Source organism: Chroicocephalus ridibundus, chromosome 3 (assembly GCF_963924245.1).
Source record: "Chroicocephalus ridibundus chromosome 3, bChrRid1.1, whole genome shotgun sequence".
Taxonomy (NCBI): domain Eukaryota; kingdom Metazoa; phylum Chordata; class Aves; order Charadriiformes; family Laridae; genus Chroicocephalus; species Chroicocephalus ridibundus.
Window position 1 is genome coordinate 6,750,975 of NC_086286.1, and position 25,320 is coordinate 6,776,294.

General features: G+C 40.9%; 1 protein-coding gene across 2 annotated transcripts in view; it reads right to left on the reverse strand.

Annotated features, from left to right (window-relative positions):
* Nucleotides 1–517: 517 nt before the first annotated feature.
* KIF16B (kinesin family member 16B) overlaps nt 518–25,320 on the reverse strand; it is a 139,531-nt gene continuing 114,728 nt past the window's right edge. For both annotated transcript variants that reach the window (XM_063327863.1, XM_063327862.1), the window contains 2 exons: nt 17,055–17,138; nt 518–1,351 (listed from right to left, as the gene is read on the reverse strand). In XM_063327863.1, coding sequence (XP_063183933.1) covers nt 1,193–1,351; nt 17,055–17,138 — 243 coding nt within the window. In that variant the 3' untranslated portion in view covers nt 518–1,192. The remainder of the gene's footprint in view (nt 1,352–17,054; nt 17,139–25,320) is intronic.

The following is a 25,320-nucleotide window of genomic DNA, read 5'->3' on the forward strand; positions in this document are numbered from 1 at the left end:
ATAACACTTCACACTCCTAACAAATCGCACACAAAACTTACCTTTCATTATGCGTTTTAATAACTGGAAGTTGTTTGATTCTGATTTTTTATACAACCAATTATACATTAACATGTACATGTACTCAATTCCAGTCACAGTGTATATATATTTTTGGATCCGCAGCAATATAAAATGACTTCTACCTGTATATACATGTGCAAGTCTGAATAAGTCCTGAGTAATTTTAAAGTACTCTTAGTCAAATCCTGCCAATTTTAACCGATGCAAATAAAAATCACGTTTTACAGTGTTACGCTATTGTGAAGAGGCTATTTTTCAAAAAAAAAAAATGAAATATAGCACTTTGCATTAAGCTTTATGCATAGCTATAAGCTCTGTACAGTGCACGGTATCCACTTACAGTCTGGGTAATTAGAAAATCTGAAAAGATGCTGACCGCATTTCTTCAGTAACTATTGCTTCCTCTGCTTCTTAATTAATGGCGAGTGATTCGTTCTGCTTCAAAACAACCAAGTGTGGAAGACTTCTACAAGGTTTAAATTATATTCTTTCTGCTGCATATATTTTTGTAAACATTCCAGTCGCCCAAGCCCTTTAATTCTTCCAAGGAAAACTACACAATTTTACAGTCAAATAGCTAAAATGTGTGTCCGGGAGGGGAAAAAAAAAAAAAGAAACAAGAGTGGAGTATGAGCATTGCCTTAAACGCCACAGTATGCTATAAGGAAACAAAAAAGGAAATGTTCTTTAAGGAACAGCTTAGAAACTGAAAGGCTGCTCAGAACCCCTCTGTCAGCATGACACACCACCCCAGTAAGTGCCAGACGCTCTCGCGCCACCAGGACAAATTGGCTGAGCGAGTGGGAAGGAAGCACTCCCGCCAAGGAGCCCATCCAAACCCGGCACAAGAGTCGGAATCTTTGTACAGCATTAACAGAGCGACTGACACAAAAACGTCCGTATAGCCCGTGCCAGGCAAATGCAGGCACTAATATGAGAGCTGGTTAAGGACACAGGCTAGCGCCGGCGCGTAGCTGTCTTTAACTGGAGTTGTTTGGATGCAACTTCCCAGCTGTGGGGGAAGATCGTTTTTCTTCTTCCACCCCCCCCACCCCATTTCTCTCGCCCCACAAAAGCGAAGGCACGACTCCACCGGTGCTCCTCCGGCAGAAGGGTCCCAGCCCTGAAGTCAGCTAGTCCCATGGCTGCTATAGTCAAAAACACCTTTCCTGAAGAAGGGTGAGAATTCGCAGATGGTGTGTTTTGACAGAGTTAGCCCCACTTTGTCTATGTGCAGCGGAGACGACGGAGACTTCAGCATCGCAGAGAAAAAGCTCCTGAGGTATTTCTGTGGAATGAAATGCAAAACATCATAAGGTTCACTTGATCAAAATCACTATGGCCACTTTGAAGAATTAAATGAACAGCGGTATAAAAAAAAAAAACAACAAAAAAACCCCAAACAAGATCTCCATGGACTGTGAAAAGTCCTTCTAACAACCATCAGCATTTGAATCCATCCATGAAAGAGGGCTACTGAAATGGCTGTATTAAGCCAGCAAAAGAAGTATTTTCCACTTTCTTCCCCTGCCAAGCTGAGTAACTGTGTTATTCTGTGCTTGTGTGACGCTGTCTGTGTTATTCTGTAATCGCGTAATGCTTTCTGCTAATCATGACCTGCTAATACTGCCGTCTAGCATTACCAAACGCTAGAGCAGGTGCAAACCTCCCAACCGTTCTGCGGGAATTTCACTACATATGGACACAAAAGGCCTTCAGAAATCTTTCCCTCGCCAAGCCTCCACAATCCTTGCATCGAAAAGGATTTGTTTTGATCAAGGCCATCTGCACAAAGATTGCATGACTTCCATAATATCTCAGAACCTAACCGCATTTTTTCACTCAGCTGCCCTCTAAATTTCAGGCGTTTTTTAAGTCTTACACATAAGAAACATTCCCCTTCCTAGAAGTTAATATTCACCAACCGCTGTGCCACTCGCATCCCTTTGTACCTAGAGAAATTGTGACAGATGTACATTAACACAAAGTTAGTTTTCACAAACCTGATGGGGTTTCCTTCACATGTGGGTTGAATTATTGCAATCATTTACCATGATTTAATAACCCATATTTATAACTTTTGAAGGAAACGCAGCAGGTAAAAGGTTGATCAGACAGGTGCTAAAAAATTACCTGTTGTCACCCAAAGAGTTGTAAGGCAAATCTTGTATGGAGCACGTGGATAAGCTCCTTTGCTCTGTTACAGACTGACCGCACAAAAAGATAACTTGAGAAATTATTCCCAAATCTGGGATGCAGTGGGAAATACACTGGCAAGACAGAACAGCACCAGCTCCTATGAAGACCACAAGGTTTAGTTATGTGAATGCAGCTGCTTTTGGGTCGTGGAATTGGTTCCGTGTTTGGGAAGCAGTCCTAATTATTCACTCTCTTCCCAAAGAGACTTCTTCCATACCATAACAACCTGTTATCTATTTACGTGCCTTGCAAACCAGCTGTATTAATATCACAGAAAGCAGGATAACAAAAAACAACAACAACAATAAAAAGCAGCCAGCACGTAAGCTATTCTCTTGGCAGGATTGGTGAATTTTCTTTTTTATTCACATCTCTCACAGGTTGTATTTATGTTCACGAAAAAGAATTCCATTACAAAAACGCCTTTAAGATGAATTCCAACAGACTAAGAGGTAATTTAAAGTGAGCAACAGGTGTCATATCAGCATTTGTCATAATTAGTTCACAAAGCAGGGCCCTTTAAAAAAAGTCCCAATCCAGTAATGCCTCAAGGATGAATATGGTAGAAAAATCAAACGTAAAACAAGGCATCCTGTTAGAGTTTTAGCACTGTGCTGAAAAGTTACTGTGGTAATTCCAGTTTATGGCTACTGAAGGCTCAAAGGTACCCAAACATCTCGCTGGAGACATTACAAGACCTATTGCGTTCACCTTGGTATGTATGGCCAGATAATTGACTGTCATGCCTTTCCTGCAGAGCCATTATTCATTGTTTTGGCGTGATACCTCTAATGGCGGAGCAAAAAATCCCTCTGCTACAAGCATATACTTATCTGACAGGCAAACACTAGGAAGGGCAGCTATACTTATTTTCCCCAGATCTGCGCACGGGAGTTGCTCAGTGAATATCACAGATTCTTTGAACATGAAAAAGGTCTTCGGGAAAATGGCACCACGCGGAATCTACCAGATTATGATGGAATTCATTTTGTATGAAGGTTTCCTGCCATATGGCTTGGCATTATGTGCTCTTCAGCAACCACCTCCGAGCAAATTAGCCCTCCTTTAAATCCCGTACCCGCGTTTGCCCTTGTTCGTGATGCTGACGTGTTAGCGTAGCGCAGAGCTCATGTGCCCTTGACACAAAGAAGCTGCTGCTTCAATGAAATAAAGGCTGCTCTGCCCAGATACGCTGGCGAGGAGCTAAGTCCCATAGCGAGGGAAACAGTGATTGATGGCAGAAATGTTCGTTCACACCACAAGCATATGCCTCAATTAAAGAGCTGTGGCTGGGCAGCAGGAGGGAAGGTTGCGCTCTCCTGTTGGCTGCAATGTGGACAACAAAGCAGAAGAAAGTGGCAGGAGAAAAGGAAAAGTGCTCCTTACTGGTGTATGGAAACATGCTTCCCAAATTCAGATGGGAGAGGGAGAGGATGAGGGTCACAGCAAGCAGGGAAAGGGGCAGAAGCACACCACCAAGTGCCAGAGATGATGGAAAGAAAACTTTCTTAGAGATCCTGAAGGGACTCGAGATGGACTTTGTTGCAACCCAAGAAGCCACTGGAAGCTGCTGGAGTGGCAGCAAGGCCAGATGAAAGGATCTCCTCTGTCAGGACTCAGCGGGCAGGGGGAGAGTTGTTTTCAAAGCTTTTATATGAAATCCATTTCCTGCAGCAGATACGATTTTTCTCTATTTACAGAATAATGTTATTTGTGCTGAGTTAAGACTAGGTAGGAAGCACTCTGGTATCTTTTGATGTGCTCCATTAAAAAAAAAACAACAAACCTCTCATAGCAGACACTGGCAAGCTCAGGGTGCCTTCACAGAAACATGTCCACATTTTATACAAACTAGCACTGTGACTTCCTACCAGAGCTTCACCCACAGCACCTAAATCATCGTCCTGAGTACGCAAAGCACTACGTTATAGCAATCCTACTTTTGCTAGGTTTGCATGATTACCTTGGCAAGATAAAACTAGATAACTGCTAGAAATACTCCAAAAAGCGTGGGTTTATTTCTCGTTTTCGTTTGTTAGCCTTTCAAAACTCTAGCCATTTGTTCTGGATTATTTAGTCTGGTAATCAGTGTTCTTCCAAATGCATTTAGGAGTTTCATTTCACTAACAGCGTTCAACCTGCTACATTGCTGGTTTGCTGGAAAATATCCTAATTGTAAATTTGTAAGCGGTTCAACGTGAGGGCATGGGAGCCTGGCACCGTAACAGGGACGTGAAATGGGTAAATCACACGCCAATGGTGTTGGTTGCTCAGTCTAAACACACATTCAGGAACACTACAGAATAGAAACACTCTTGGCACGTATTAAAATCTTAAAGATTGAAAGTCAGGCTAAAAAACCATAAATCCAAAATGGGAAAAGCAGCGGTTTTGCCCTCTTGGCATGCATTACAACCTTCATGGCCTTTACCTTAAAACTGACGACAGCCGGAACGGCAAGTTTGAACTTTGTATTCCAAGTGTTTGCAAAGGAAACCAGACTGGAGAAAGCGTTGTGAGGCCCCCAAGGTTTTTCTTTGCTTACCAATTTCAGTGGCTTTCCCTCCCTTTTAATTATGTGAATAGCAAAACGGCAACAATTTTAAAAGCTTATTAAAAATCATTTTAATAGGGTTCACCTTTTTAGCTGTAGGCCAGCATTCATCTCGTGCTCAATCCATCAGCACAGCAAAGTCATTCTAATGATTTTTGCACTACTTCCGTGATGTGGGGAGCTCATAGTTTTATACACTTTAATATAAATCCATAACTTAATTTAAAGTTATTAAAGTTATTACAATCAAAATGCTTTTTGGAACGTGAAAGTGTTCTTATCTTTGCAATTGTGGCATATTAAAGAGGAATTCAGTTCAATGACATTGTTCTCATAATCCATTACAAACAGCGCCAGCCTCGGAGACCAATAGCAGAGCTTAGGAAGAATTGGATTTTTCATTAAACTTTGGTGTGTTTAAAAACTCATCAACTCTGGTACTTCCAGAACACGAAGAAACTTTGAGCTTTCTCTCTCCTACTGCTGTGTCTTAGCAATTTCTTCCAAAAAGTCAGTGTTTTAAATTCTTTAAATATAGCACTTTACAATTAGCATAATAAATACCACCTGCTAATATTTGATGGAGCTGAAAGCACCACAAACTTTAGTAAGATAAGCCTTTACGAGGCTTTGGGGATTTTTGAAACAATAGCTTTTTTTCTTTTCCTTCGAAACAATACCCCACTTTCAACACCTACACATCCATCTGACAGTCAAAAGCTTTACCACAAGGTCACAGAAGGGCATCGGTGGCAGAGGCAGGACTAATTAACTTGCTCATCTAACTTGTAGCATTGGCTCCTCTCTCCCTTTAATATAGACGCTTGTTTCTCTCATCACGTAATTATTCTGTTGACTAGTGTTAAGTGCTGCAAGCTTTAAATCAATCTTGATTTGAATTATTCATAGAGCAATGCATATGCAGGTATCAACAGCTGTTTTCTATAGGATAAGAATCTGATTACAAAAAAAAAAAAAAAAGAGGGACAGATTGAAGCACAATCCCCGGACTCTGAAAAACCACACTATGCTGCAATTAGATATCTGCAAAGTAAGGCCTTCCTGAGAAAGACGCTGGCCCAAAACAAGCAGACAGGAACATGCTTTGCTTCCAATCTGTGAGCACAAACCCAAGAATCTGCTCAGAAGACAACACAGGCAAAGAGACTCACTGTAGTGCAGGAATGGGAGTGCAACTCCTGCCTTTGTCTCCTAGAAAGAAATTCTTGGGCACATACAAAGGAAAAAGAACATTTGGGGATCCTTTCCCAAATTAACCAAATTTCTCTTTTTTTGGACCTTTCCATTGGTGTCTTGAAGAGAAAAAAAAAAAAAAACTTCCAGGTTGATTTTTCAAATATGAAACAAGGCAGGAACGCCAGCTATCGTCACTAATTACAGTCTCTACCCTTAAAAAGAAGAAAAATGCCTAGTTTAAACCTCAGGGAGTTCAGGGTGGTGAAGGGCCCTTTCTGGGGTGATGACACAGAATCTGAAGAGAAGAGGTTGCACATGCTGCCAAGAAAAACAGGATTCAAACTTTTCACTGGATCTGCTCCTTCCTTGTGGTTTTTTCTTTTTTGTTTTGGTTTTTTTCTTATTGGGAAAAGTCAGAGGGAATTAACAAACTGCACAGGGAGGTAAATGGGGGTTGCAGCCTGTGATACCACTGGGAGAGCACAGAAGACAGGAACCATTAGGAAAAGGGCTGCAAGATAAGCCAGCTCTGCCTCATCCAGGACACACACCACATCTCAACCACCACACAGGACTGGATTATCTGAGTCAGGTGCGAGGGACAAGAAAAGCCATTAGTCACAACATAGGAAGCTTCTTTCTGAACTGAATTCCAAGGGACCACGTTCACTCATGCCAAATATCCCAGCGTTACACAGTGAGGGATATTCAAGCTGTCCAAATCAAGGTGTTTTGGCCAGGCAGTGGTCCCAGCAGGCTCTTCTTGTGGTCTGCAAGGGGAGCTCAGCCCCCCCATGTCACGATTTGGTTCACCACAGTTAAGCTTCTGGCCTCTGCCTGCCACTAAAACCATCTCCCCTTCCCCTGGGGACCGCCTGAGGCTAAACTGGCTAATTGGGAGTGAGTAATTGCCAGCATAATGCTCCAATAGCTCTCTAAAAGTAGTTTCACAACCACCTCTGGATTTATTAAATTTGAGCAAGCAGGGAAAGAATTGGCAGATAGCAAGATTGTAAAATACAAGGTGGCATTGCTTTGGAGTACAGCAGCTCAAAAGGATGGGGGACCGTACACAGACTATGACTAATATCTTCACCTCCAGTCATTCAAGATTAGGATCAACTCTCTGCTCTGATATAACTAGCTCAGAAACATTTTTGGTCTTCTGTGGGGTTTTCTTTTTTTTTTTTTTGTCCATATAGAAAACATGAGGCTTCAATTCTTCTCCCCAACACCTCGACATATATTGCAAGATATCATAAAGCAGTTCTGAGTAAAATATGTGAGCAGGACAGCATGTGATATTCAATATCTCAAGTGATATTTCAGGCCCTTTGGGAAGTACCTAATGTCACTTCTGGATCCATACACATTTATCTCCTGCGCTCACCCTTAGGTCATTACGTGCATCTGTGATTTCATAGCGACGAGAAAAAGACTAACTGCCCAGGAGACTACCTGGTGCCTGAAGGACCTTATTCCTGTGAAAAATTTGGAGAGAAAGCTTCTAAAATTATGACGTGATCACCTGGGCTGATATCTTCGGCAGAAAGACCAGGCTGGCTGTGTTCTCCTGACAAAAACCAACAGGATTAGACACTGTCAAAGATGTGCAAAGCTTCCTCGAGGAGTCCGAGGTAAAGAAATCCCACCAGGACGCATCTGTCCCATAGGTACCAGAGACCTCGCTCTAGTCACACACAACTTGTTTTCAAGAGAATAAAGACAGATTCACACATGTTGGAAAATGACAAGTCACCACCATGTTAGTCATAATATTAAAAGGGGGGGGCTATTTGCTTTGGATTGGCAGACATTAATTAGGCTCAGGGCTGGATTAACTGGCTTCCCGTTACACAAGCCAAGAATAAAGGACTGACTCGTTTTAATCAAACCCTTCCTGTTCACTTTGATTAGGCCTAATCAGAAGCAAGGCTGTTTACAGATAATGCCTAGTAGTCATCGGCGAAAAAAAAAAGTTTAAATAAATAAATCAAGAACTTCCCAATCAGTATCACCTTACCCTGCGTCTGCATGTCTATACCTCTACGTACAACTCCACCCCACACACCGATTTCCATCCAAAACAAATTCTACATAGAGATTCTACATATAATTCTACAGCCATGCACAACGCACATCACCGACTCTTCCGAAACACACGTATGTTAAACTTCCAGCCGTCTTCTGTTTTACTGAGCGACTGCCTACACAAACATCCTCTTACCGATGGGGGGAAGCAAGCCCAGCACAGCAGGACCCAGCGGTGCTGGGGATGCAGCAGCCAGGCACAGCTTCGGGGGGAGCAGAGGGTTTGCTGCAGGGTCCAGCTGCCTGTGCCACAGGCTGGCAACGTTTCCTAAGAAACCAGGATTTACGGGTTGCCCTTAGCACAAATTATACGAGTACGGCAAATTACGCTAGGTTGTTTTTTCTTTCATATACTCGCAAATATCTTGCCGATTTGACTGAGTTATGCATATATAAACCCCTAACTTGCTAGGCTGAATTTCTCTGCTAAGGAGCGAGATAGGAGGGGATGAGATTGAAACCTCCTACCAAAAGTGTAATGTAACTCTTTTTTTAGTGAACAGATTTACAGCTCCAAAATGTTAACATGGCTGTAAACATTGGATCTATAAAAACAGAATTTTACCTTGACAGCAAAGACTTTAGCCTTTGTTTTTGTTGGAGCTATGAAAACGAGCTATGGAGAGTTGTGTTCCTGCCACTGCAGTGGCACTAACGGGGCAGCAGTCTGTGGGGGCGGTGGACTTAACCCAAAGCAGAGAGAGGAGCAGCAATACCGTACACACCACTCCTTTGGGCTTGTTTGGAGGTAACTAAATGACTTTGGAACTAAGCGGGTAAGAATCAAGCTCTTTAAACAGCTAAATTCCACTAAAACCCCAGGACTTAGCCCTTTGGGAAACTCTCCCTATGTTTTTTATGCACAGCGTAATGCAGATCCCCTCAATCAGGGTTAGTTTCCTCCACAGCTATACAGGTGAAAGCAGATTTTACCACTACATCTCCAGAAGTGTTTGAGTGCCACTAAAATTTAATTTTACCCAGGGTGGTAGTGAAATTTACTTGAATTCATGCACCTTTTTGAATTTTCGTAATGTACAAGCATTCTGAGAGATGCCAGTTATGATTCAAGGTGAAATTGCTCTCCTAGGTTTTCAAAATCCAAACTATTCATTATAGCTATTTAGAGCTTTTTTCTGTGCCAGTCTAATGGCATGAGCACATTATGTTGAATTACTATTATGCCGCATCAATTGAATTAACTTCAGAAGTCAGTCTACATCCCAAATTACAATCTTATTCTGCCTGAAATTCATTTAAAATCCACAGGACTTAATATTTCTTACAACGCCTGCATGCTAAAAGCTTACATTCATTGGCTTTAAGTAGCACCAATGAAAACCGAATTGTAGGCTGGCAGGAAAAAAAGAAAAAAAAAAAAAAGGCAGCGAGGGCTATGATTTACAGGTGATTTACACTGCGAGCCTTCTTTTGGAAGCGAACGGCCATATTAAAAGAGATCAAAACAGACCTGACTAGTGAAGGAAACCAATCTTTTCTCCAGAGCACAAGTCAAAACAAGTCCTGTCAAAATCTATTCAGAAAGAACAACAAGAGGCTTGAATTCACCAGGCGTCCCTGGGCCAGCAGCGACAGCGTGTCATCTGCTGGAGTGGCCTTGGCAAACATCTACCAAAGCACTTGACATGCATCACCCTCTACTTCCCTTGGTGAAATCGGATGCTGGAGGATGACGGATACGCGTCCTTTGAAAAGGGATAGCACCGAGTACAACCCAGCGTCCTTGGTCGAGTGCTTCCTTTATTCATCTGCTCGCACCTGAATGTGGAGAGCCATTATTGGAGACCGATAAAGGTATACAACTTGAAAACTTGATTTGTAGGAGGACGTTGGGAAATTTATTCTGAACTGACGGTAAAGTACGTTATGATGTGGAACTACAGTTCAAAGTATATGCTGTCACATATTCTGAACTTACTAAATTATGATAAACGTACCTCAATATTTTCTGAAATCTCTAAAAAGGAAAGAAAAAAGGTCTCTGAATTGCACATCCTACTTAATTCTTTGGTCGCAATGGAGATAAACATTTTATCACCAAAGCGCCGGTTTCTGAGGTAGGGATCTGAAGTTATACGTCTAAAGAAAAACCACCCAAATTCTTGTAAAGGGGTATGCGTGTTATGTAAAGTTACCTATAGCAAACTCTGCAAAAGGGGGTTTCAGACCCGATCTTGAATAAGGCACTGAGTTTGCGCAAATAAGACCAAGAGGCGGCTTACGTTCACTCTTTCTTTTGCCCCCAGTAGCCTGTTGGATGGGAGCTTAAAATTAACTCACCCAGAGAATAACCCCAGGCTTTCACTCCTTCTAAGCTACCATCTTTCTCTTCTATTGCTATTATAAAAATAATGTCTTGCATTTGCTGTGGGCCTGGCTGAGAGTCTATGGTATTTAATCAAAGAAACATTTTATTGGTATGGGATCAACTGCTGATATACGCAAAGTCCTAATTTCGACTTATTTGTATCTAGCGACTGTGATCAATAGGCAAAATTAATTTTATTTATGCACTTTTTGAAGGCAACGTGCCTTGCACAAGAAGCAGCGCCACCCAAAAAAAAAAAAAAAAAAAAAAGATTAAATGCTTCGCTGCTGAGAGCTGCTACAACTCCTCTTTGAGGGCTGCCGCTTCAAAGAAGAAAAGCCAGGTGCCTGGGGCAGCCCCGACGACGTGCTGAAGGCTGGCAACCTGACGTGTGAAATTGCTCTCAGATGGCTCACTGCGAAGTTTTACTGTCTGCAGGCAAGGCAAGACTTCAGTGTTGTTGCTGAAAAGCCGTTATTTTTGTTTCTAAAATTTTTAAATGGTTACCGGAGGTTATGCAGGGCACTTGGTGCAGACTAACTGCACTCCTCTATAAAATTATCCTTGATGTGGATTTCATATAATTGATATTCACAATATAGCTCAGCCACACATGCTCTTCTCTTGTCTTTGTGGGTGCATCTATGCTCTTTCCTCCTGTGCTCCCGTTGCATCCCTATTTGCCTAGTGGGAAATTAAAACCATCACTCCAAGATGTTGCATTGTCTAGTTCAGACCATGGGTATGAAATGATCTTCTCTAGGATTAGCAAACGCTGACATTTGCAGCAGTTCGCTTTCGCGCTACCAGTCGTATCTGGTGTGCGTTCACGGCTGTAACAAAAGGAAAAGCTTCCTTTTATCTTTCAATGATTATCAAATGTATTCTGAATGCTTTCTAAAGTCCTTCTCATTGAGATGCTGCTAAGAACAGTATTTACAACTGCACCGTCAGAGGCAAACATTCAATCTGCAAGAGCCAGGCTGGTGAGCAGCTGGCTTTAAAGCTCTTCTTAAAAAAGCTTTGGTATTAGGGATGTTGTTGTAAACTGATACTGAAGGCTAATAATTTCCTTTTAGTAATCACTTTGAACTAACACCTAATCAGTAGCTTTGAAAGGTCTTTGTGACCGGCGTCAGATTCGGGGCGGGGGGAGGAAATCAAACAGAAATGGTAACTCTGACCCCACCTGACAGGGCTTTTGCACTAGAAATATCCATTCACCTGTAACGAGGATGAAGCAGGTTGTCTCGGTTACACGTATTAAGGGATGGGCCTGCAAAACAAAGGCCGGTGGGGTGTACTCATGAAACCCATACTGAATATTCAGACGATGAATCATCTAAAAATCTCATTACAACACTTCTCTCCTCATGAAGGAAAACCTCAAGAAATGAGGTCTCAGAAACTCAAACATTCATTTCTCGACAAATATTTTGAGGTGAGTTTTTTCTTCACGTTTCTTTTGCCGGGCGTCAGTTCTGAAATTAACAATACATTTAAATAACAACAATAAATTCAAGTTCAAGGAAAGGTGCTATTTCCCTTATTTCATGTTTTCCTTAAGAACTGGATTCTTGAAGCCATGCAAAACCAACAGAACCTCACTTTTAAAAGGGAAAGTCGGAGTGGCTAGCTTTAGAACCCTATTACAGTAGGACCCCCTAGAAATTATCACCTCCAAAGGAACTCAAATGAGAATCCAAACTAAAAAAGCATCTGGCTTCTAAGTTAAAGAATTTTAATGTTGTTAAAGAAGTTCAAGAAGCTCAATTTTGACTGTAGGTAACAGCAGTATTTCAGAAACTTCAGTGCCTACAACGCTTTCCCCAGCCAGTTCTACAGATTCAGGAGCATAATTGAATTATGCAGTTCATACAAGATTTATTTCTGCCTCTTGCATTAACACCTGTCATTGAAAACCTCATCAGACGACATCAGGAAGTGAGAAGGTTAAGGACAATTGTATTATTAATTTTAAATAAATTGAGCGTGTCTATCTTTTAAAGAGGTTGAAAGTACCAAGAAAAAAAGAAGAGCAGAGACAGTGCCAGGAAGATGTATGTGCTCCTACAAAACCTGGAGGAGGCTCGCTTTACCATACTGTTACAGGTTGGATTGCTTTCATTCCTTGAGCTCTGTGAGTGGCAGGAAAAGGAAACACACGACTCCCACGGACCGTTGAGCCGTCTGTCTGTCTGTCGGTGCATCCCCGACCTGGGATTTTACCTGTTCCCCTTTGCTGTCCACAAACCAACCTGAGGAAATGCAGCGGTGGAACAGGGCGGTGGGGAAACAGGGAACAGACAAGGAGACAGGCTGAGGTTTGAGGGAGTTTGTTTTCCTTTAAGCAACAACCTATTGGGATTTCGTCGGCATAACAACTGGTTTCTCCTAAGCACGCTGGTGACAGCAAGAGCAGAAAACAAAGCCTAGTGGGTCCATGTCTGCAAGGCTTCTCACAAGGAGTCAAGAAGCACAACTCAATCTGCCACGTCAAGCTTAGCCAGTCACTCCTGCCCGCTTTTTCTGGCTGCACAATGGGAAAATGGGGCTAATCATAATCTTCGTTACCACAACAAAGCAAAATAAGCAGGGGAATGATATGACACTGCAATGCAGTATCCAAAGAATCTGGGATTTCAGGAAAACTTCTTTTTACTGTCATCCACAGATCTAGCAACTCACCAAGGAATAAAAGATATTCTGCAGTTAAGACAGGAACAGATACATTCACCGAATCACGTGTCTCTTCTGACATGTGTTTCCTTGACAAAGTTTTTGCTTAAAAAAATAGAAAAGGAATCTACGTCATCTGATTTCATTTTTAAAAAGGATCCTATACCCTTATCTACTGATTTCTAATTGCATGAAAGGAGAGATACAAGCTAACTTCTGTTCATTAACTTTAATCAAAAGAATTCTTGGCTGTTTCATTTAAGGCGGATTTAATCAAGCAAGGGTGGCTCTGAAGTGAAATTACAGTCTTAAAGACTGTGGAACAATTAATTTAGAGTTTTGCCCCGCAACAGGTCCCTGATGAAATATAAATTAACAGATTGCAATAGGGCATTTCGGATAGGTAATTTTAAATACAATTTAGGTCTTTTCTCTTAAGATGTATAGGCAAAGCCTTTGTGCAGACTTGCATGTTATTTTTCCAAACCTCTCTGGAAATGTAAGATATCGGTCAGAAGACTTTCTATTATACCAACAAACACCAAAGCAAGAGTGTTTACATTGCAACTACGTATCATGCTAGAGATCAAAGACTTCTCTCTTCAGGTTCATCTCACACAAAAATAGTACACAAAACGTGCTTTCCGACCAGCAAGGTATTGTGAAGCTTTTGGTTATTAAGCATTTATACCAGCTAGGATAAAAAGGATAAATAAAGGAACTTAATATTTACATTCAATTTGCATTTATTGTGATTTTAAATCACCACACATAATTTGGGGCTCTCTGGAGTCTTTTACTCAAAGTAATTTCATCTCCATTATGATGAAATACGCCCACTTCTAATCTCAAGCCGAAATCAGATAACTCCAGGTGACAATCCTAAAACAAAGCAGACCCTACAGCCAGCCCCCTCTGATTCTAGTTGCCTTGCAAGGTACCGCGAACCCCCCCGCTCTCCTCCACACTTCTCCTGCTGGGGCAAGAATCTGAGAGGCGATGCGTAGGAAAAACCAAACTCTTCCTAAACTGTCCCACAAAGGATGTTTTGGACAAATCTTTTTCTAATTAGGCACAAGGAAAATTTCCCTGACTGAAGCCAAAGTGAGTCAAATAGAGGAACAGTTCAGATATCTGCACTAGAACCAGCTCTCTGACTGTTGTGTGCTTAGTTAATTGGAAGAGTAGTTTAGCTCCTATAATAACTCCCAGACGATCTGCATTGTTTTCCCAGACCTGACTGAGAGCTGCACTTTAGTTTTGATGTAGAGAAAAAGAGCCTGCAAGGCTGCTTCAGTAACCAACTGCTAATTCCAGCAAATGCTCTAGTCATGCCGTTAAACTGATATGACAGCTTAAGTCGTCTTATCTCTCACACAGGTGTACATCAGAGTTAGAATTTTCAATTGTTATGTGCAGACTTAAAAAAAAAAAGTTAATTAAAAAAGAAACTGCTGCTGCTCAGAAATGACCTGTGGAAAGCACTGGACTAGTTAAAGCTGCATTATCCCACTTCAATCCCCAAAAGTTCAGGAAAAACAACGTGAAGTCACAGCCTATTCAAGATGTATAAATACCTAGAGTAAAAACTGGAAGAGCAGAGTAATTTCTTTGTCATCCTCCACTGTTTGGATGACAGCTCTACTAATGATCTTACAATACAGAATATTTGTTCAGAGCACTTATCAGGCTGATATTTATCAGGCTGTCATCTGGTTTTAGTCAATAAAGTCAGCTCCGATGTTGGATAAGAATATACATTTTTGTTGGCGTGGAAGCTGTACTTTGCTTTTTCTAAAAATGCTGTATCAGCTCATTAGCTCTTTACTAACCTTATAGAACAATGCAATAAGCTTTTATACCATACCACAGCTATAACAATACATCATCTGTGAGGCTTGAAAGAGATTGCAGTGAGTTTTCAGCACATCAAGGCACAGGACCAGGTACGAAAGCCAACTGAATACAAGCCATGTTTCTGCTTGTTACCAAGGTCCAATGCCCCTACCTGATGAAAAGCCCACGTGAGAAATGCGCTATCATCAAAATGCCAAGAAACCACGTCCCTTACAGAGGAAATCCATCCATTTACTACTTTCCAGTTAGCCCACTAAAGCGTGCCCAAGGTTCGCACCGGTAACAGCCAGTATTTTAAATAGAACTGGTGCCTGTGCCACCTTCCACTATCACACTTTCTCTCCCTGCCAAATACTTCCCCAGTATAACTCAAGATGTCCTTTGAGCCTTCCAAGCGTTACGTGACTTTGGGAACCATCACTACTTCGGTGGTTTCTCCCACTCTTCACCAAGGAGGCTGCAGCTACATCAGCTGAAACCCTCCAGCCGGTGGCAAAGCCTGAGCTAACCGCTGCAAAATATATAATGAAAGGAAAATATCACAATTAGAGGTCCAGACATAAGGGGGTTTTGACCAGCTCGTTGCATCAAATTCCTCATGGCAAGGACAGTAACAGTCGCTTGGCTCCTTTTCCTCTTTATTTAACTTTCCCTTAGCCACAGGGGATCTTCAGTTTCTCCGACACTGAGTGATTTGTCAGGATTATCGAGCGGCATGGCCAAGCCTACTATCTGGCATATGGCAAACTATATTCATCTGAACCCTGGTCATATTATATTATTATTATTATTAAGTTTGCAAATTATATAGGTAATAAAGTTTTAATGACTTAATTCAGTGAAAATAGGTACAATTTAATTTTAAGCTAAAACCTGGCCATATAGAGAGCTATAAGTACTATATGACCACGATCAAAGCATCACTACACACAGCACTTTTAACATTTAGAAACATTACAATAAAATCTGTTAGGAAATCAATGAAAGGTCAGAAAGATTAAGGGATTAAATTCTTTACTGGTACAAAGATATGCAAATTGGGTACTAGACTGGAATGTGGCCATGCCTTTATGCCCTCTACAGAGGACATGAAACAACAAAAAAAACCAGATTACATTTTGTGCCACATGTAAGACAGCCTCACATCAGAAGTCAGTGGGAGGATCTTTTGTTTGTAGATCAAAGAAAAGGTGAAATAGGTAGAAAAAAAAAATTTAAAACATGGAAGAAAAGATGCCAGTTGGAAGCAATCTACTTTTATATTAACATCTCTAAAGCTCTACTTAATGCTACTTTAGCTCTACAAAGAATATAATTCTTAATGACTTGCATGATCAGGTAATCCCCATACGGCTACAATATAGTTGCGGGGTGTATGGTTTAGTCTTTGTTCTCGCCTCTTCTTTCCCAAAACCCTACCTCTTGCCCCTGGGCTGCAATAACACATGCATTAACATAGAAATTTAAAGACCTAATGTGTGATGGGAGTCAAAATTATGCCATTCACATGGCACTGCAGAAAAAGCAAAGAAAACCCCAATCATCAAACACTCAGTAATCTTGTCCACGATAAAATTAATTTTTAAAACTAATCGGGGAAAAAAAAAATTACATTCAGAAAGCTGGGTTACAAAATAAAGCTCCAACATGCCTAAATATTGCTTTCCTTCTGTCATGAGATATTTGGATATAGTAACTGTGATAAAACAGTAAATCTTCAGCTAACAAATTGCATTTAAAGTAGCAATATTTTTTTTAATCTTGTCTTGCACAGAGACCATCTGTCTACAGTGAACACTTACCTCACCCACAACCTTTCCCCCTTAAATAAACGTACCTCCTATGAGTATCTCTAAAGAGATGCTTTTTTTTCCCTAGACTAGGATTAATTTATTTTTTTTTAAAGCATGTTTCATTACTTTGCAATCTACTGCTGCCATCTCCTGTGTTAAATGAGGCAGCAAGTAACTTCATACTTACAAGCAGGCTATTTAACTTTGGCCATATGGGAACGGTTTCTGTTGGTCAAGCAGAGAGCACTCCACCTAAACACACCGCAGAAGCCTGTTAAAAAGTTGGCATTACCTCTAAGTGACTCCGTCGTTCTGCAATCACTCGTTCATCCTTGTTTCCAAAGAGCTTCTTTGGAGGGAATTCTAAAGTGGCAAGCTGAAAGACATTAAAGGATGAATCGGCATCAGAAGTGACAAGCTCAAATGAGAAAATTCTCTTTTAACTATGAAGCAACTGGGAAGAAGAAAATGCCAAATATTCATGAGCTACACTATATGCTATTAGCAAATATCATATCACGCATTTCTGCTGACATTATTACGATCTGGTCTGTAATACTGCTAAGAAAACAATGCGTTTTGTCATAAATGAGTGACAGAAAGCAAGTTTAGGAATTAGATTAATAAAGATTACAAAGTTGCTAACTAACTGAATCTCAAACGGCAGCACGAAGAAAAATCTCTTCAGAAACTCTGTGCATCTTAAAAGATTGTACTACCAAGCGACACTGGTAAGAGAGAGAGGAGGGGAACTGTCTCCCTTGCTTGTATGCCAACAAATAAAATGCTTGAAAAAGTTCCAGCCAGCTGTATCTGGAAAACCACTCTTCAAAACTGCGGTCTCCAACCATACTGTCATGTAATTTGTCTTTTTTTACGTTGTACTGTAAACGTAAGATCATTGGATCTAAGAACTATCATTGAAGTTGTGCTGTGGAGGATGGCATGGCTGGACTCCAGCTGACACCTGAGCTGGACCTGAAGGACCTTTTGCTGCACCTTGAACTACGGCTTCTTCCTGCACAGTGGGGACAGGCTAACAGCACGCACCTACGCTCTGATGGCAACTCAGACGATGGGAAGCGGGACCTCTTGAGCTCTAACTCAACTGTAGCTTAATCCCATTCAAATGTATGTCCATGCTGGAAGCTGATAGCTTTAATTTCCCAAAGGGATCCACACCAACAGGCAAAATCCCATTTATCACACTGAAAATGAAAACAAGGCAGCAGCACAACACCTAAACACCTAAAAACAACTATTCAGATCTGTCCTTTTAGGAGTTCTTCCCCAGAGGTGTCCAGAGCTATCTTCTCATTTCTTTTTCATCCTGTAGGAACCGCAGTAAGCTACACTGGTGAGGGAGAGAGCGAGAGAACCGTCTTCCTTTCTTGTACACCAACAAATAAAATGCTTGAACAAGTTCCAGCCAGCTATATCCGGAAAACACACAAAAGACTCAAGAGTTGGTAGCAAATACCAATGAACTTGGTCTGCTGAGCCACTGCTCACTGCTGGGAATGATACACAAGAAAGCAAATCCTCTCCACGCAGTTTGTGTTTGCACTTGAAGGTGCATTGAAACCAGTTTCTTCCTAGCTCTCACTGTAGGAGACAGAAATATGCAACCTCCTGTTGGCGTTGCTGGAGCTGTTTTGCAGGCGAAAGCCCTGTGTAAAAATGCCTCCTGCATGAATTCACCTGGCTATTAGATGATATTGAACTAATAAACAAGATGCACCAATTTCTAGTATATCAGCACATACAGGACTGCGGAGAATTTATGGCTGGTTACAAGGAGCAGCAATACCCTGAATTAAACAAGGAGATTCATTATGAACATTGAACGTAAGCATCTTTTAAAATACAGAGGTATTCCGCAATACAAATAATTTATTCCCGCTCTCTGGTTCAACTCCAACTTGGGTCATTTTAAAGAAATGCGTAGACATCTTCAAAACGAGCAATACAAAGCGATGTGGGGCACCAGAGGAGATGGAAGGGATGTCTGCTCTGCATCAGTCTCACCAGCACACCCCAATTACATTCCTCAATTTTCTGCAATCATATTCTTCTCGGTGTGCCTGCTTCTTCATGTTGGCAGGACAAGCAGTACACAACCAAACCGCATCCTATAATTATGTCCTTGGGACCTATTTTCACTGCATTACTCACTCCTTAACCTATGCAGGATTATAAGTGCTAATAGTTTCAAAGACTTCAAAATCCCACCCCTGCAGAAATTGTATTTTATTAAATAGTACTGCGTCATGTCACTGCCAGAAACAAGCAAGGTAAAACAACTACCACCACAATCCCCTCCTGGCCCCAGGGAGATTGTTTTTATAGTTATTTGCTAGTAAATACTTTCATTAGAGAATTTTAAAATATTGCCTGTTAAAAGACAATTTAGACAAATAAAAAAAACCCTACTACTACAACGTCCTCAGACATACTCTGTAGAGTTAAAATTATTACAGCTAAAACCAGGAACGATTTGTTTATCTAAATTAAGTTTTATTTTAAAAGGCATTTGGAGACTGATTCTACAAAACTTTGGGATGGTCAAGGTGTTTTCCTAATCTGTTAGTTTTAATCTGTTAGCTTTCCGGATACATTTTAGAAGAAAAACAGTTGCATTTTCTAAAGCCAGTAAGTTTTGCTAAACTCATTCAAACTGAAGTAGCTACTCCCATAGTTTCAGCATTTCTTCACTCCCAAATCACTACGCTGCAGAAATCTTTGAAACCAAGCCAATGAAAGTCCACTGTTACAGTCATGAATTTAATACACAAAAGGCCTCAGCCAGTCAACTTGGCTCTGAAACATTCAAAGTCACAACATGTACCTAAATGAAAATCATAGTTTTGTTGCTGGTCAAGACCTGGATCGCAATACTTTGGACTTCGAGAACTATATATGACAAAAACCTCCATCCAGAACAGAACAACAATGTACCGAACCATACTTGGCACACATATGTACGTTACTTCTGTTTGTAATAAACATATGTGTGTACAGAATGTACCTAGACATATATGTAACTTGGAAGGATTCAGCGTCCTGCAGAGGGTACGTTACAAAGGACCTATCTCCTACTGCAGTCACCATCTCTACAGGGCTGGATGCAGAAGGCACACAACCCGCTGTCTCCCGCTCTTTTCCAAGGGTCCTCTGGCTCCTCTTTTAGCCAGATGATTGGCAGATGTCCATCTCACAAATAAAAAATGGAGACCATTTCTGTCACACACCAGATGACCACCCAGCTACATGACAGAAAAACCTCCAGCCATAGATCTCATCATCACTTCAGCAACTCTTGGAAACCCTGAATTATTCCAACGTGTTCTACTCCACTACATGCCAAGAGTCTAATCCCCACCAAAATGGAAAGAAAAGAGACATTCAAAATTCCCCAGGCTTGAGTTTCAGGCTGTCTGAACGCTTAATGTAGACATGACAGCACCACCCAGCTTCCACCCAGTTCGCAGGTTGAAAATTATCTTTGCAATATAAGAACTAGAACCGTTCATGCCACAATGTGAATTACGCATCCTCTATGCGACTGTGTAATTTCACTGGAATAGGAAGCTGGCCCATTGCAGGATGTTCATATAAAAATACAATATTAGTACATTTATCAGAGCTACTGTCCTTTAGCGTGGGGAAAAATACGCTGGCGCAAGAGTTCCACAAATACACAGAGTGACGACACAACGTTCTCATCTCGTCATAGTTTTGGTTTATAAAAAAGGAAAAGAAAAAAAGCCCAGCAATACAGGTATACTGAAGTAATGATAAATGTAACGATAATTGTCCACAAAGATCCTCTGTCCTGATGTATCATTTGACATACAGACTCTGAACGTAATTGAGTGTGATTCAGAAATGCAATTATTCAAGAGAATTTGGGGGTTTATTTAAAATACCTTACTCACTTATGCCAAATTTCAGTAGCAAATGTTTTGATACATGCAAATTTTCTTATTAGGAGTGCTACAATGCCTTTAAGAAACTGCAGAGTAACTTCAGAAGAGATTCCCACTGCTGCAGGTTACTGCACGCAGCACAGTATGTGGCTGAGCCACATTTGTTCTGTCCCTTAAATACGTACGGGATCTGCAGGTATAGATTTTGCATCAAGATGTTTGCCTTGGCTCAGACACTGTAAGAGAATTTCACACTATCCAGATTCAGGAGTATAAATTATTCTCTTAGAATTATAGGGCCATGTACTCTCTGGCTCAAATTAATTCTTCAAGGGTCACACCTTGACTAAGAGATGAATATTTTGCGGCAATACAAGGCGTAACAGTGGGACTCTACAGGTAGCAAGGTAAATTACTCTATTTTCCTGAAATTTCTGAAGCACGCCCCTCCTCTCCCTGTCCCCCTTGCTGCAGTGGCAGTGGAAGCATTTGGCAGTCAGTCTTCTTCGGCAGGGATTTTTTTGTCGTTTTTCAGGGCTGCTGATGAGGTGATATGTTTTCTGTCAGGGGAAATTAAGAGGCATATTCCCCAGCCTGACAGGAAGAGAAAGCTTGAATGATTTCCTGAGAAGCTTCTGCATGTAGCGTGCAAGATTTCTAATTTTTATTTTGGCTGCAGAAGCATTTCCCTACTATAGGTAATTATAGCACCGCTGTAATACAAATTCCATTATATACATAGGAGGGTGCACACGCATGCATATGCATACCGTGGGCAAGGCTGGGACTACCGTTAGACCCAAAATGCAAAGGCAGATAATATTTTAAAACAGGACGGAGACACCTCAAGACTGCATATCAGCACCCCTAATGTCTTTTAGACGTTAAACTTTTTACAGTTAATGATGTTTATCCTATCTGGCAATCGTTGCTAGGCAGTAGCAGTCTTAGGGAGAGGCAAACAGTCATTTGCAATTTACTCCCTAATTTCTTTATAATAAATAAAGGCTGTGTTTTATTTCTGGGTCTTGCATTACTGGGGGCATGTTATTTGTCTGTGTCTCAGCAACCTTATCTGTAAGAAACGATAGTCACCTACCATGATATAATATTTGTAAGATTAGGATGATCAAGTTTAGACAGTTCCAGGTCCTCAAGGGGAAGGTGCTTCATACCTAGCAAGTATTATTCTAGGAAATTTTAAACGGCTTAATGGATTCTTATACTTTTCTCGCATTTCAGCCAAGAGATTGGTTTTAACAAGGTTATCGGCAGGTGTTTAATGCTGGTAAGAATAGGTGGCAGAACAGTAAGTGACCCATTTTATAGTCACCTATTTTACCTTATATACAACTCTTTGCCCTTAAGATTCACCTACTTCTGGAAACAGCATATACCTAACAACGTCTATGTGAAAGCATACTCTTTTGCAGTGAAACCATACATCTTCATCACCTTCAACCACTGAGACCCAGGAAGAGAGGCAAATTCAGGTAGTGGCTTTTCATAAGCCAAGCGAGTGCAAATGAAGGTTCCAACACCACCAACGGCTCTGCCTGGGACAGGGTGCAGTCTCATTTGAGCACCTTTAGAAAACGAAGCCATCAGCATTCGAAGGGTGTCCTTTCATTTTTATTATATTCAGTTGGAGACTCTTACACTGACATTAATTGAAGTTTGCTCAGTACCTGCTGGATTTAATTCAGTTCAGGGGTTTTATGGTACAGTGGAACATAACACGTTAATAAAAAGTCTTGTACGGTACTTTGCGGATGATATTTCAATATATAGTGGACCAAAGTAAAATACCACATAATACAGTCATGTAAGCTTGTCACTTCTGAAGCATGAAATTGTTGGAAGTGTTATGCTCCCTAAACATTAAAAAAGTGCCATTTTCCAACATCAAGCAAAAATCTACAGGATTGAAACACCTCATTATTTCTGGCAGGTAAAATCTATGTTTTAGTGCCTACAATATGGTAAAAGGTTTTTGTTTTTTTTTTTTAAGAAGAAAAACAGGGCAGACATTGATGGAGGCTGAGTCATCTTTAATCTTTCATCCCAAATTCTCTTTGTACTTCAATGTTTTGATATATTTAAATGGGGGGAAAAAGGGGGAAAAAAGAAAATTAAGGAAATGCTAACTCTTAAATTAAAAAGTCAGTCTTCTTTAACTCTCATGTTACTTTCACAACTCTGAATTTTCTCATTTTTCAAAGGACACGTCTGACTTTTGATCCTTTGTCCCAGAAATCTCTGTCACACATGAGAAAAATCAAAGAGAAGAATGTGGCACGGTTTTGCAGCCGGTGTGGCTGCACCTGACTTGATTTTGCAGTGAGCAACGAAAGAAAAAAAAAAAAAAAAAACTGTCCTACTTTTAGTTTTTGAAGTTTAAACAAAGTAACTTAAGCCTCAACTTCTCAAGATGTACTAAGACTCCCAGACTCTAAAGAAATTGGACAAAAGCCGTATTCTTACCTAGGAACTTGCACTAAATACTTAGGGATTTCATAACAAGGTAAAAAAAAGCTTAATTTCTACATTTTACTAGTATTTTTTCTGAAATAAACCACCTATTCTACACAATTTCATAAGAGAGCCTTAGGCAAAGGGAAAAAGTTAACACTTAATGAACAGATAAAGGCTACTTTATAAATTCTGCCAAAAAAAAATCAAATAGAGATCAAAGATAAATAATTTGATCATACACACTAAAAAAGAAACCAAGAAAATAACTTAAAAACCACCCTAAGTCATATTTTCAGGTGATATAGCTCAATAATTGAAGTTCAAATGATGTTTTCCCAACTATGAGTGAATAAAACTCTAAACTTCATCTCCTTTAAAAAAAAATAACAACGTAGTCCTCCCTCATGTAAACCTTACAGTGCTTCCCTGACAGGTATGCTATAGGTAAGTGATGCCCTCAGAGGACAGGAAGATTAAAGACAATTATTTTCCATTATCAACTAATTGATGAGAGGGAATATCCAGGGGATTATTTTCTGGATATTCAATTTGTCACCTACTTTTCCTCTTCCATGTCTAACATTCTCTCCTTACTTCTTTTTCCATTTCTTCCAACATGTTCTCCCCCACTTCCCAGCTTGTCTCTGTTTTATTGATGTGCCACCCCTTGCCCCATGACCTACCTAATTCTTTTTCTTACTCCACTGTCCATTTGCCACATCAAATGTCCTCCTCCCACACCATCCTCCCTACTATCTCCCAGAAGTGGAGACGGATTTGATATTCTCAGAGGTGGGATAGCCAAGCAACTAAGGATCGGACAAAACTCTGAGGTGGACCCACATCAACCTTCTAATGTAGTGAACTCCTTGGAGAAGACTGAACAGCTTTTAAACAGCAACAAAAGCCACAATTATTACAAACAAGGATAATCAACCTCCCAAAACAAAGAAAACTCAAGTGACTAGGAAACAGAACTGGAAACGGTTATACGCAACCTTTCTCCTGCACACAGGCCCTGCAGAAGGTCCCTGATACCAGCCTAACACAGTCAGTCCTCCACTGGCCTTGAGGGAAGCAGACTCCGCTCCAGCCCCTCTGCTCCCCAGGTCTTTACCGTGTTTCTGAGAGCCAAGGAGCTGCTCCAGGCTCATCCCTACTGTCTTTCAGCTCCTCCATCAGAGCTGCAGGCTTACAGCTTTCTGTTGCTGCCTCTCCTTTGCTGCTAGAGGCTGCAGTGCCTAGATGTCACTCAAACATGCACAAAAGAACGAGCACCTCTCTCCTTCCTTGAGGGAGTCTACTCTGAAAAATCCTAAATAAATTGGTCAGCAAATATCTCCCTTCTGGCAAATACAAGAGAGACCGTAATTGCAGGGTGAGGTACTAGAGCTTTGATGTGGGGCATTTTTGGGTATGGAGTTCTTGGTTTTAGGCTGCAACTAACCCGCACAGATCACCTTCTCTGGATTCACCAATACATGAGCATCTTCTCAGGATGCACAAGTTCCCACGCCTCTGCTGTCTCTAATTCTGGGTTACTCTCTTTGAACTTTTAAGATTTTCCTGGCGTGCTTGCCAGTTACCTTCCTCAGACAGGCATAGCTGTTTCTCCAAAGAACATTTCAACTTCATCTGTCACTGAGGAGGGATAAGAAGACAAAAAAGAAATTCACCTCCTGCGAACCTCCCCGAATCCTCCCTGCGACAATGCAAAATTACCAAGTAGGACTGGACACCAAAGATTTCTCTTACCCATTTCACTAACTGTGCCCCACTGTCTTTGAATCGCACCCACCTGCCTATCAATCTTCTGCAATTATCAAAGAGGTCAGAGTTCTCATATCCAAGCTTCTCCTTTAAACAAGCAGGCTGACCTAGACTCAATATGCATTTTTGGAGCTGTGGTGAGATGTCGAGGCCACTGTTTATTGCATTATTTTAATTCCATTTAGTCTGCCTCCTGCTATTGAGAAAAATCAAATTAACTGCAGCCAAAGAAGTTACCTTACATTACAGAGGTGTTTTTCTTTTCCTTAAAGCAATTTCTAGACTAGGCGGAATAACAACATACTGAAAGAAAGCCATAAACGATGGTCAATATAGCATTTGACAAACTACTTCATTGCTTTGTTCACTATAAGCAGTACGCTA